Genomic DNA, 14,334 nt, shown 5'->3' on the forward strand with positions numbered 1-14,334 from the left:
TACTCCTGGAGCTGTATCCAGAAAAGGAAGAAGGAGGCTGGGAGTGCTCCTCTTCCCTGCCTCATGTGTGAGTGTGTGAACGAGAGAGTGAGAGGGACTCTGCCTGATGGAAAATGGTCTCCCTGGGTCACCTTATAAAAGGGTGCCCAGGGGACAAGGGGTGGCCCACATGGCCTAACTTCACTATTGGAATGGACATATGACCAACTATGCACTGTTGGAGGTGTGACATGATGTCGGAACAGTGCCAGTTGCTCATCTACAATGCTACATTGTAGAGCATGGTCGTCACGTCTGCGCAGGTCCGACGGGACGTCTCAGTTGACTTGGTCAGATTCCAGCCGGACGGACTCAACCCGGACGGGCTCAACCCGGACAGGAAGAACCCAGCCCGGGAGAACCCTGACAGGGAGAAACCGGCCAGGGAGAACCCAGCCCCAGGAGAACCTGACTAGGGAGAACCCGGACAAGGAGAACCCGGCGAGGAAGAACCCAGCCAGGGAGAACCCGATCAGGGAGAACCTAGCCCGGGAGAACCCGGCCAGGGAGAACCCGACCAAGTTCCAGCCAGCCAGTTCCAGCCAGGGGGCACTCCCCTGGCAAAGTTTTGAAGCCTCATTTGCCGTCTTGGTCCTACCCGGGGGTCATCCCCCCGACAATGATCGTCTAGGGTCTTTTCTTGATTATGATTATATTTAGTGTAGAATGTGCTAGCTATTTCACCCTGAGAGTTTCAAAGGCAATGGGTTGTTTATTGTTGTGAACACCACATGCAAGGGCATCCTAACTGAACCTTTACAAATACTTAATTGTTCAGAAGAAATCAATTTTGAGGAGTTCAATTTTTCGGCATTCTGGGAACCAGGGTACCCAGACTTGCATGCCTGCGGCCCACGGCGTAGCTCCTTCGATGGCCTGGTACGGCCCATCTACAAGACAATCAAGACAAGACCTGAGGGAGTCCTGGATTAGGGGGTGTCCGTATGGCCGGACTATGACCTTTGGCCGGACTCCCGGACTATGAAGATACAAGATTGAAGACTTCGTCCCGTGTCCGGATGGGACTTTCCTTGGCGTGGAAGGCAAGCTTGGCGATACGATATGAAGATCTCCTCCCATTGTAACCGACTCTGTGTAACCCTAGCCCTCTCCGGTGTCTATATAAACCGGAGAGTTTTAGTCCGTAGGATGAACAACAATCATACCATAGGGTAGCTTCTAGGGTTTAGCCTCTCTGATCTCGTGGTAGATCAACTCTTGTACTATCCATATCATCAATATTAATCAAGTAGGAGTAGGGTTTTACCTCCATCGAGAGGGCCCGAACCTGGGTAAAAACATTGTATCCCTTGTCTCCTGTTATCATCCGCCTAGACGCACAGTTCGGGACCCCCTACCCAAGATCCGCCGATTTTGACATCGACATTGGTGCTTTCATTGAGAGTTCCTCTGTGCCGTCACCTTTAGGCCCGATGGCTTCTTCGATCGTCAACCATGACGCGGTCCAGGGTGAGAATTTTCTCCCCGGACAGATCTTCGTATTCAGCGGCATCGCACTCCGGGCCAACTCGCTTGGCCATCTGGAGCAGATCGAAAGCTACGCCCCTGGCCATCAGGTCAGGTTTGGAAGCTTAAACTACACGGCCTACATCCGCGGGGACTTGATCTTCGACGGATTCGAGCCACGGCCGAGCGTGCCGCACTGTCCCGATGGGCATGATCTAACTCTGCCGCCGGATAGCGCCCAGAGTGCCGCTCAGGTGTCCGCTCAGACCATTAGCTCGGAGCCGACTGCGCTAGACGGGGCCAGATGGTTGGACGCCGCCCCAGGAGCCGCAATCTCTACGGCGATAGAGCCGAATACCAGCCTAGTCCTTTGCAAGGCCCGTGACTCCGAGGTGCCGGACTCTGTTCCGGACTCCGAATCTTCTGCACCCCTTTCGATCGAACCCGATTGGGCTCCGATCATGGAGTTCACGGCCGCAGACGTCTTTCAGCACTCGCCCTTTGGCGATATCCTAAACTCCCTAAAGTCTCTCTCTTTGTCAGGAGAGCCCTGGCCGGACTATGGTCAGCAGGGTTGGGATGCGGATGGCGAAGAAATTCGAAACCCACCCACCACCCACTTTGTAGCCACTGCCGATGATCTAACCGACATGCTCGACTTCGACTCCGAAGACATCGACGGTATGGACACCGATGAAGGAGACGACCAAGAACTAGCACCTATAGGGCACTGGAAGGCCACCTCGTCATATGATGTATACATGGTGGACACCCCCAAAGCAGGGGATGGCGATGAAAAAGCGGAGGACGACCCCTCCAAGAAGCAACCCAAGCACCGACGTCGGCGGCGCCGCTCTAAATCCCACCAAAGCAAGAACGGCGAATCCGGCACCAGAGAACACCCCGAACAGTGCTGAAGACATCCCCCTCTAGCAGGATTCAGCGTAGGAGGACGAAGGAGCCAACCCTCATGAGAGAGCGGCCGACAGAGAGGTCGAGGACGACAATTATATGCCTCCCTCCAAAGACGAGGCAAGCCTCGACGACGATGAATTCGTCGTGCCAGAGGATCCCGTCGAACAAGAGCGTTTCAAACGCAGGCTTATGGCCACGGCAAGCAGCCTCGAGAAAAAACAGCAGCAGCTTAGAGCTGACCAAGACCTGCTAGCCGACAGATGGACTGAAGTCCTGGCGGCCGAAGAGTATAAACTCGAACGCCCCTCCAAGAGTTACCCAAAGCGCAGGATGCTACCCCGACTAGAGGAGGAAGCAACTAAACCTACATCACCAGCGTATGATGCGCCCGATCGGCCACCCCGTGGCCGCGACAGAGAGGCCCTTCGGCCCTTAATCCAAGCCGCACCCCGATGCCGCTCTAAGAATACCAGAGCACGGGGAAACGCAACAGACCTGCGAGACATATTGGAGGATAAGGCAAGGCAAACAAGATCGATCTACGGATCGCGCGGATGCCCCACATCACGTGACGATAACCGTCACACCGGATATGATAAATACGGCCAGGCCGAATACAACAGACCAAGCTCATCCGAGCTGCGTCGCGATATAGCCTAGTACAGGGGCGCCGCACACCCACTATGCTTCACAGACGAAGTAATGGATCATCAAATCCCCAAGGGTTTTAAACCCGTAAACATCAAATCATACGATGTCACAACTGATCCCGCGGTATGGATCGAGGATTATCTCCTTCATATCCACATGGCCCGTGGTGATGATCTACACGCCATCAAATACCTCCCGCTCAAGCTTAAAGGACCAGCTCGACATTGGCTTAACAGCCTGCCAGCAGAGTCAATTAGTTGCTGGAGGACCTGGAATCCGCATTCCTTGACAACTTCCAGGGCACTTATGTGCGACCACCAGACGCCGATGACCTAAGCCACATAATCTAGCAGCCAGAGGAATCGGCCAGGCAATTCTGGACACGATTCCTAACCAAGAAAAATCAAATAGTCGACTGTTCGGACGCCGAGACCCTTGCAGCCTTCAGGCACAACATCCGAGACGAATGGCTTGCCCGGCACCTAGGACAGGAAAAGCCGAAATCTATGGCAGCCCTCACGACTCATGACCCGCTTCTGCGCGGGCGAAGATAGCTGGCTAGCTCGTAGCAATAACATAACCAAGAGCCCTGGCAATTCGAATACCAAGGACAACAATGGCAGGTCACGTCGCAACAAGCACAAGCGCCGCATTAACGGCGACAATACTGAGGATACGGCAGTCAATGCCGGATTCAGAGGCTCTAAACCCGGTCAGCGGAAGAAGCCATTCAAAAGAAACCCTCCGGGCCCATCCAGCTTAGACCGGATACTCGATCGCTCGTGCCAGATACACGGCACCCCCGAACAACCAGCCAACCACACCAACAGGGATTGTTGGGTGTTCAAGCAGGCAGGCAAGTTAACTGCCGAAACCAGAGACAAGGGGCTGCGTAGTGATGACGAGGAGGAGCCCCGGCTGCCGAACAACAGAGGACAGAAGGGATTCCCCCTGCAAGTGCGGACGGTGAACATGATATACGCAACCCACATCCCCAAAAGGGAGCGGAAGCATGCTCTCAAGGACGTCTATGTGTTGGAGCCAGTCGCCCCAAAGTTCAACCCATGGTCCTCCTGCCCGATCACTTTTGATCGAAGGGACCACCCCACTAGCATCCGTCACGGCCGATTCGCCCCATTGGTCCTAGACCCAATCATTGATGGATTTCACCTCACCAGAGTCCTCATGGACGGCGGCAGCAGCCTGAACCTGCTTTATCAGGATACAGTGCAAAAAATGGGTATAGATCCCTCAAGGATTAAACCCACAAAGACAACCTTTAAAGGCGTCATACCAGGTGTAGAAGCTAGCTGTACAGGCTCGGTTACACTCGAAGTGGTCTTCGGATCCCCGGATAATTTCCGAAGCGAAGAGTTAATCTTCGACATAGTCTCATTCTGCAGTGGCTATCACGCCCTGCTCGATCGAACCGCATTTGCAAAATTCAATGCGGTGCCGCACTACGCATATCTCAAGCTCAAGATGCCAGGCCCTCGCGGAGTGATCACGGTAAATGGAAACACCGAACGCTCTCTCCGAACGAAGGAGCACACGGCGGCCCTGGCGGCGGAAGTACAGAGCAGCCTCTCAAGGCAACTCCCCAATCCGGGTGTTAAGCGTCCGGACAACGTCAAGCGCGCCCGAAGCAACCTACAACAAAGCCGACTGGCACGTTCCGAGCAAGCATAGCAGTGCGGCACCAACCCCAGCCCCCGCCAGACGGTGATAAAGAATGCGGCTCAACCGCACTTAGGGGCTCCCTATTCTGTCGTTTCTTTTTTTATATACTTTCAGGACTCAACTAGTCGGAGGGCCTGTCCGGCAATACACTCGCCGAACACACGATGCAACAGCCAGGGCAAGAACAAGCCGCGTCGAATGTCCAGGTGGTCTCTATAACGAGTTAAATACCTGTTTTTACTTAAAGTCCCGCAGCTTGCCCCTGGAGAGGGACATGTCAAATAATCCCACCTCTTGCTTATCGCACTATTTGTATCGTTCTGCTTTCATAGCAACCCTTTTCAATAAACAAGACATAGCTCTTATCTATTATTGTATTCGTCTATTTTTATACATATATGTTCAGTCATGACATTATGCAACCGTACACTTTGGTATGGCCAATACACCAGGGGCTTAAGCACCCCATAATGTGGTGTGAGAAGACCGAACACTCTTCTGAGTGCGGCACCCCGAACTTATAACACTATATGCATCGGCTCCGAATCATGTCTTGGGTCAATAGTTGGGTTTGTCCGGCTCCCATGTTTTGGTACCTTACGTTCCGCAATGTTGGCTAAGGTAGCGCTGGGAGAACTACTGCGATTGTGCCCCAGTTGAGCTAGGTTAACACCTCTGTAGAGAAAGCTAAAACTGACCGTCATGATAGTGCGAGAGACCGGTCGCTGTTCGCGAGGTTTTTCGAGTCCTTAAAGACTTATGCCGCTTAGAGCGAGGAGCCAGATTTATCTGGCCTAGGCGTGGATAGCGCCCCGAACTCGGTCTTCCAAATACTAGGGGCTTCGCCGAAATTTAAAATTATAGAATTCTATGGCTAAGTGAGAGTGATAAAGCATTATAAGTCCGATGGCCTGGTTCGTTGTGCTGAGCGCCTCCCTAGATGGACCCAAGAATGAGAACAAGAGCGCTCAGGTTTATCCCGAACACCCCAGCACTCGTGGCCTGGGGGTAGAAGCCGAGGACTTGCATCTCTCGGATTTGATAAACGGCCGCACAGAACGTAATATTTTAAATTAACAAAGCGTTGCTTAACGCATATGAACAAAGTTTTCAGCGTACAGGATAACAGATGCGAGTCTACTCAAAAATTACATCTTTGGAGCATTCACCCGCTATAAGGCGGGCACCCTTCAGGACGCCCTTATAATACATCTCGGGCGTGCGATACTCCTTGCCCGGCGGTGGCGCGTCTGTCAAAAGCTTCTCCGCGTCCAGCTTGCCCCAGTGCACTTTAGCACGGGCGAGGGCCCGACGGGCACCTTCAATACAGACGGAGCGCTTGATGACCTCAATCCACGGACATGCGTCCACCAGCCGCCGCACCAGACCGAAGTAGCTCCCAGGCATGGCTTCCCTAGGCCACAGCCGAACTATGAGGCCCTTCATGGCCTGTTCGGCCACCTTGTGGAGCTCGACCAGCTGCTTCAGCTAGTCGCTCAGGGGCACCGGATGTTCGTCCTCAGCATACTGAGACCAGAACACCTTTTCCGTCGAGCTCCCCTCCTCGGCTCGGTAGAACGCGGCAGCATCAGACACACTACGAGGCATATCGGCGAACGCTCCTGGAGAGCTCCGGATTCGGGTAAGTAACAGATAATTTACTTTTATATTCTTGCTTTGCATAAAGAATGCCTTACCCGCCGCTATCTTCTTCATCGCCTCGATATCCTGGAGGGCCTTCTGGGCTTCAGCCTTAGCGGTCTTGGCACTCTCAAGAGCCAAGGCGAGCTCAGACTCTCGAGTCTTCGAGTCACGCTCCAAACTCTCGTATTTTTCCACGACAGCCTGGAGCTCTTGCCGCACCTCCGCAACCCGCGCCTCCTGCTTCTCTCGCTCGGTGCGCTCCAAGGCTGCACTATTTTCGGCCTTGGACACCGCTTCCTTCAGGGTCGCCACCTCGGCCGTGGCCCCTACAACATTTACATTGGTCCTGTCATTATTTGCAACCAAGTATTTCTATATACATTCACATACGGTATTACATACCCTCCTTGTCCTCGAGCTACTTCTTGGCACGGCCGAGCTCGTTCTCGGACCGCTCAAGGCTCTCCTTCAATATATTGACCTCCGCAGTCAGTGCGGCAGAGGTCAGCAGCGCAGTCTGCATTCCCATATTGACATATTTATGTTAGACTCCTGCGTATATCTTTTTAAGATCCTCAGCTCGGCTTTTCTTTCCGAATGCCGAACTGAGCATCAGGGGCTATTGTCTATGCGGTAACATTTTCATATGTTTTGAACACATACCTCAAAGCCTGTTAACAGACTTGTGCAGGCTTCTGTCAGCCCGCTCTTGGCGGACTGAACCTTTCGAATCACCGCACTCATAACAGTGCGGTGCTCCTCGTCGATGGAGGCACTGTTAAGTGCCTCCAGCAAATCATCCAGTGCCTCCGGTTGGATGGAGGCCGCTGGCGTAGTAGGCGTGCCCTTCTGGCGAAGGCGCTGCCTACCGGTCTCGGGAACCGTTGATGGTTTCGGAGCAGCGTCCGGCCCAGGGCCGGACTCAGATCCCTCTGGGGCTTTACCTCCTTTGGGCCTGAAGTCCGGGAGGTCGCCTTGCGGCGCCTCCAGGACCACCTCCTCCTGGTTCGGTCCCTTTTGGGATTCCACCTCGGCGTCATTCGTAGGGAGAGGGGAGGAGGCCGTCGGGAGTGAAGCATTGTTCACATCCGACGAATTCAGGGAGCCGCTCGATGAATCGCCGAGCTGAGCTTTGGGCGGACTGCATAATTGAATTCGGCGTCAGAGGATACCGAATAATAGAGGAGCACCAGAAGTTATTCGGGTATCCGGACACCTACGATTTTGCCAGGGGCTTGACCCTGGATGGCCATTCCTCCCCGCCGTCTTCGGCATCGGAGGCGTAGTCCGGCAGAAGGGTCTTCCCCTTCTTGGACCCTCCGGCCTCCCCAGTTGGGGCGGCCTTCCTTTTCTTTCCTCCCCCCATTGGAGGGGGAGAGGCTTCTTCTTCTTCTTCTTCCTCCTCCTCGTCTTCAGAGGCGAAGGGTGCTTCGGGGTTGTCAGGCGATGAATCCGACACCACCAAGCGCCGGGAGCTCTTTCGAGTCCCCGTGGCCTTCTTCTTGGCCTTCTTCTACGGCACCACGTGAGGTGCCGGAACCAGCAGCCCCGTCAATCGGGTGTCCGCTGGGTCTTATGGTAAGGGCGCCGGACAGATAACCTGCCCGGACTTCTTCAGCCAGTCCCATCAAAGGTAGGGGAGTTTAGATCCCGCATAGAGTCAGACTATGAAAGACAAGAGTCCTGTAAAGGGTAGAATAGCTTACCTCGTTGGCCTGACACCGTGAGCTGAATCCGCGATCTTCGGTAGCGGATGTGGGGGCCTCGGCGCCCTTAAACAGCACCTTCCAGGCATCTTCGTATGTGGTGTCGAAGAGCCCGCTCAAGGTTTGGTGCTGTGCCGGATCAAACTCCCACAATTTGAAGGCCCGTTGTTGGCATGGGAGGATCCGGCAGATAAGCATGACCTGGACTAAGTTGACGAGCTTGAGGTTCTTGTTCACCAGCTTTTGGACGCAGGTTTGGAGTCCGGTCAGCTCTTCCGAATCTCCCCACGTTAGGCCCATCTCTTTCCAGGAGGTGAGCCGTGTGGGAAAGCCAGATCGGAATTCGGGGGTCGCCCCCATTTGGGGTCGCGCGGCTCGGTGATGTAGAACCACCCCGATTGCCACCCTTTTATTGTCTCCACAAAGGAGCCCCCGAGCCATAGGACGTTGGCCATCTGGCCCACCATAGCACCTCCGCACTCCGCTTGGCGGCCGCCCACTACTTTCGGCTTGACATTAAAAGTCTTCAGCCATAAGCCGAAGTGGGGCTGGATGTAGAGGAAAGCCTCGCACATGATGATAAACGCCGAGATGTTGAGGATGAAGTTCGGGGCCAGATCGTGGAAGTCCAGGCCATCGTAGAACATGAGCCCCCGGACGAACGGGTGAAGAGGAAAGCCCAGTCCGCGGAGGAAATGGGGGAGAAAAACAACCCTCTCATGGGGCCTAGGGGTGGGGATGAGTTGTCCCCCATCTGGAAGCCGGTGCGCGATGTCGTCAGACAAGTATCCGGCCTTCCTCAACCTTTTGATTTGCCCCTCCGTGATGGAGGAGGCCATCCATCTACCTCCCGCTCCGGACATGATTGGAGTAGGTTGAGGTGGGAAGTGCGGGCTTGGGCGTTGGAGCTCGAGTGCGCAGGGACGGATAAGCAAAGGAGGAAGAAGGCGCAAATGGAAAGGGTAGATCCTTATCCCTTTATATGGGCGGACGAAACTACGAGCCCCCACCGGCCTAATAAAACTCGCTTATCTTCCAAGCGTCGCGGTTAATGGCGCGGTCGGGTTACCCACGCCCGTATTGATGAGAATCCCGGAATAAGGGGACATGATCTCTGCTTTGACAAGACGTGCCAAGGAAACCTCCTCGCTAAACGCGCTAAGGTGGAACAGTAAAATGACTCGAATAAAGGATTGGCCGTGGCGTGATGTCACGCTGCGGGATACGTCAGCAGATTAGATTTGTGCAGATATTATTCTCTCTACGGTGGTATGTGGAACTTATTTTTGCAGAGCCGGACACTATCCTTGTGTTCAACATCTTCTATGAAGTATTCGGAGGAGGAACCCGCCTTGCAATGCCGAAGACAATTTGTGCGCCGGACTCGTCGTCATTGAAGCCTGGTTCAGGGGCTACTGAGGGAGTCCTGGATTAGGGGGTGTCCGGATGGCCGGACTATGACCTTTGGCCGGACTCCCGGACTATGAAGATACAAGATTGAAGACTTCGTCCCGTGTCCGGATGGGACTTTCCTTGGTGTGGAAGGCAAGCTTGGCGATACGATATGAAGATCTCCTCCCATTGTAACCGACTCTGTGTAACCCTAGCCCTCTCCGGTGTCTATATAAACCGGAGAGTTTTAGTCCGTAGGACGAACAACAATCATACCATAGGCTAGCTTCTAGGGTTTAGCCTCTCTGATCTCGTGGTAGATCAACTCTTGTACTACCCATATCATCAATATTAATTAAGCAGGAGTAGGGTTTTACCTCCATCGAGAGGGCCCGAACCTGGGTAAAAATATCGTGTCCCTTGTCTCCTGTTACCATCCGCCTAGACGCACAGTTCGGGACCCCCTACTCGAGATCCGCCGGTTTTGACACCGACAAGACCCTCGTGAGGGGCCAAGCCTCGCGGGGCGGCCGACACCAAGACCTCCCGAGGGAGCGGCCTTCCCAGGCTGCCTCCTGAGGAGCGGAGATTTCTATGCTGGTACCCGACCTCATGAGGTTGCAATGACGCAAGCCATGACGACCGAGGCCAGGCGGGCGCAGAGAAGGCAGTTTCCTCTTTGGTGCTAAGGAGGCCAGTGCAGGCATGGGTTCCTGAGGAATCTGGCAAAGGTTTCCATTCCAGTGCAACGAGACCAAGACCACCATCACGATAGGACGGATGTCATCACCGAGCCCACCGCCGTGTCACGATCAGAGGCTTTGCAAGCGAAGACTACCTTTCGCCAGGATAAGTTGCACTACTTGTCCCCTTTCAAATTGGCCACTGTGGAATCCCTTCCTGCCTATGATTTGGGGAAAGAGGACCAAGGCCACTATAAGTATAGGCTAGCCACCACCATAGGATCGGATCGGATCCCGGTCGACTGACTCCCTCACCCCAAGCCTCGCGAGGTTGTTCATCCCATGTACTAATTCATCCTCAGCCCCTTGTGAGGCCAATCCACCACAAAGCAGGAGTAGGGTCTTACACCGCAAGGTGGCCCGGACCTGGGTAAACTGCCGTGTTCATCTTCTTCCTTGTTCGCGCGAATCGAGCTAGGCCGTAGGACGACGAGCTGGTTGGCTGGAGAGGTTGAGTTCTTCGCACACGCCCCAGAGTTCGAACCTTTCTTGGATCTGCGGAGCCCTGAATCCGACACAATTATAGCTAGTCAAACCACTAATGTTTTAACTGCTATTTCTTTCAGCAGCTAAGGGTAACTTTTAGCAAAAGATTCCCTTTCCCTCACACGCCCGCCTTTCTATCTTGCTTGGCCGACTCCATACCGGCACCACCCCACTGTGTTTCTTGCCTCTGGTGACCACCCTGCATACCGACCAACATCTTTTTAGCCCCGCGAACCTTTGGCCGACAAATTCCAACGAGATTCTGGGAAGAAACCGACAAAAAATGACTTCACTTTTTTGTCTTTATCATCATCTCCGACCACGGCAACCCTCCGTTTCCTCGTCCTAGCCGGGCGGCACTCCTCCCCTCGTCCCCGGCCAGACTAAAGCTACACCACGCACGGAGGAGCACCTAGGAAAATTTCGCCTAAATGAAGAAAACCCGCAAAGGAAGGTGGCCAATGTCTGCTATCGCTTATTTTGATGAATCCTTGCATTCTAGACCCCACCATCGCGCCACTCGGAGAAGGATGAGGGGAAGAACCCATTCAAATTCAGAAGCGGCCAAGACATGGACTTGGACTGCTGGAGGATGAATTTTGCCTACTTTTTCGACTACCACTCAAGGTGAGCCTTTATTAAGTTACTTTTTGGGAGCATCGATTTTAGGTCTGAGCTAGCTCATGGACATCATCTAGTAACGAGAAGTCGTCGTTTACTGCATGAAAAGAAGAAGAATGTGGGAAGAAGAGGAAGAGGAAGAGAGACTTTCATGTGGGGTCTAGTTCATTTGAGGAGTTAAGTTTGAGAGTTCTATTAGCTCCATATATTTTAACTTCTCATATTTAAGAAATTAAGGTTTGAAAAGATGGTTGAGCAATTAAATTTCGATAATGCTAACTGGTGAATGTTGGCATTTTTTCTAAATGTCTTCTCTACCGCGAAATACCATATTTGTCAAGAAATTGTCACCCCACTACAACTAAACTTGCTATAGAAACCGTTCGTAATTCAGCGAAGTTTGCAAGCTATGAGGGTCAAATTTGCGGGTTTGGTCAAAGACGCCCTTACTTTCTCCCTCCTCTATGTATACAGCGGACTGATATAATAGTGTAGTCGGTACAGACCACCACACCCATTCCAAGGCGCTGAAGCAAAGCAGAGAAGCATGGCTCCTAGTGCTGCTGTTCCATGTGATGATGCCGGCCGTGAGCTCCCTCACGTTGCCATCTTCCCGTTCATGGCGAGAGGCCACACCATCCCGCTCACCCACCTGGCGCACCTCCTACTACGCCGGCGCCTCGCCACCGTGACCTTCTTCACCACCCCGGGCAACGCGGCCTTTGTACTCTCCGCTCTGCCCGACGGCGTCGACGTGGTCGAGCTCCCGTTCCCGGACGGGGATGGCCACGCTTCGCAGGGTGCGGAGAACGTCGAGGGTGTTGCGTCGGCGTCCTCCTTCGCCACCTTCGCAGAGGCCACGTCGGCGCTGCGACCGCGCTTCGAGGAGGCGCTCGCGGCCATGCGTCCCCCCGCCACCCTGCTCGTCGCCGACGCGTTCCTGTACTGGACCGGAGAGTCGGCCGGCGCGCTCGGCGTTCCGAGGCTATCGTTCCTGGGAACATCCGCGTTCGCGCACGTGATGCGGGAGGCGTTCGTGCGCGACAAGCCAGGATGTGGGCCTCCGCAGTGCGACACTACGGGCGGCGCCACGGGCACCTACACGGTGCCGGAGTTCCCTCACGTCCAGTTCGTGCTGGCCGATATCCCTCCGCTGCCCATGCCGGCGATAGTCCTCGACGCAAAGATGGGTATGGCCGTCGCCGGGAGCCGCGGGGTGATCATGAACACCTTCCACGGTCTGGAGAGTAGCTACATCGATCACTGGGACCGGCACGTCGGGCCCAGGGCCTGGCCCATCGGCCCCTTGTGCCTAGCCCGGCAACCTTCTTCCACCATCGTCGACGAAGTCCATAACTCCAAACCCTCATGGCTGCGGTGGCTGGACGAGAAGGCAGCCGCCGGCCAGTCCGTGCTCTTCGTCGCGCTCGGGACGCTGTTGGCGGTGTCGGACGAGCAGCTCAAGGAGGTGGCTCGAGGGCTGGAAGAGGCAGAGGTGAACTTCCTGTGGGCCGTGCGGTCAGACGATAGTGCTGACCTCGGCATAGGATTCCACGAGCGCGTCCAAGGTAGGGGCATGGTAACGGGAGGGTGGGTGGACCAACCGGCAATCCTCCAGCACGACTGTGTGAGAGGATTCCTAAGCCACTGCGGATGGAACTCGGTACTGGAGAGCGTGTGCGCCGGCGTGCCGTTGGCGGTGTGGCCGATGGTGTTTGACCAACCTCTCAATGCGAAGCTGGTCGTTGATGAACTTAAGGTCGGTGTCAGGGTCAGGTCCACCGGGGGGTTGGTTAAGGGTGAGGAGGTTTCGAGGGCGGTGTGGGAGATAATGTTAGGGGAGACAAGGGTGTCGGCGGCGAAGAACGCGGCAGTTTTGGCGGGGCAGGCACAACACGCCATGTCAGCTGGTGGTTCGTCGTGGAAAATGGTGGAGGAGATGATCAGCGAGCTGTCTGGGCAGCCGACAGACAAGGCTAGCAGGGCACACGTTGGTGGCAAGTAGTATGTGCAATGAAGAAATATGAGCAATGTAGCATATCCGGAAACCTATTGTAAGATAACTAGGTGTGATGTTTGTGCGAATAAAGATCAATATCAACATGGAACTCCGGTATCTGGTTACGTATATCAGATGATTCTGCGGATTTGTTATTGTTTCTGTCTTTCTCATGTGACTGCGAAATAATTACTTCTATGTCATCCACAAGAACTATGTGATGTAAAATCAAGATTCTTACAAATATAAATTGGTGAGAAGGCCTTTATCAGATAGTTATTAATATATATTTTGCAGATAGATAGTTACTAATATTTACTGAGGAATAACAATTCCTACGTCGACTAAATTGTATATGCCCATAACAATATTTTATTAAATAAGAAAAATCAATTGATTGTGGAATTTATTTTCGTGATTGAGTGACCATCGACGAAGCTCTTCCTTAAAGTGCACCGGAGCATCTACATGCATGTTGTTTTTAAGCAACCGGCCGGAGCGCTGCCTTTTCATTAAGATAGAAGAGAGAAATATGTATTCACAAGGTAGCATGTTTTTAAGGGAAACACGCCAAAACCCCAAACTGGCCTTGAATGTGAGGGTGGAAAAAAGAAGGATAAAAATAATCCATGGACTAAACCACATGGTTGATTCATAATTCAGCCTAGTATCGTCGATGTATAACTCCAAATGGGGCCTTGAATGGGAGCGATGGCATCATTATTCTCATTGAGAAACATGATATGCATCTTGCAAACCTTAATTTTATCCTTCTCTACTTTGAGGCCATGTCTAGTCTCAAGATTAACCTCAACACAAGCGAATCGATCGTTATGGGTTGCCCCCTGCTAAACAAAATCGTGTAGCTAATATTTTGAATTGTAAGCTTGACTCCTTCCCATATATGTTCCTTTTGTATCCCTATTTGTCGATAAAGCTTAAAGCTGCGGATTTCATTTCTATCGCACAAGACTTGAGGCCCAATCGAGGG

The 14,334-nt window shown here is 53.4% G+C and overlaps 1 protein-coding gene across 1 annotated transcript; it reads left to right on the forward strand.

The window, feature by feature from the left end:
• The first annotated feature begins 11,875 nt into the window (after positions 1-11,875).
• Positions 11,876-13,457, forward strand: LOC119305549 (UDP-glycosyltransferase 90A1-like). The gene has a single exon (XM_037582042.1). It carries the CDS (start codon positions 11,892-11,894, stop codon positions 13,347-13,349), a length of 1,458 nt encoding a protein of 485 aa, XP_037437939.1. The 5' UTR covers positions 11,876-11,891; the 3' UTR covers positions 13,350-13,457.
• Positions 13,458-14,334: the final 877 nt, after the last annotated feature.

This window comes from Triticum dicoccoides, chromosome 5B (assembly GCF_002162155.2).
Source record: "Triticum dicoccoides isolate Atlit2015 ecotype Zavitan chromosome 5B, WEW_v2.0, whole genome shotgun sequence".
In the NCBI taxonomy this organism is placed as follows: domain Eukaryota; kingdom Viridiplantae; phylum Streptophyta; class Magnoliopsida; order Poales; family Poaceae; genus Triticum; species Triticum dicoccoides.

Excerpts from the sequence above, each read along its gene's own strand:
- LOC119305549 (XM_037582042.1), top strand. The coding sequence starts at position 11,892 with ATGGCTCCTAGTGCTGCTGTTCCATGTGATGATGCCGGCCGTGAGCTC.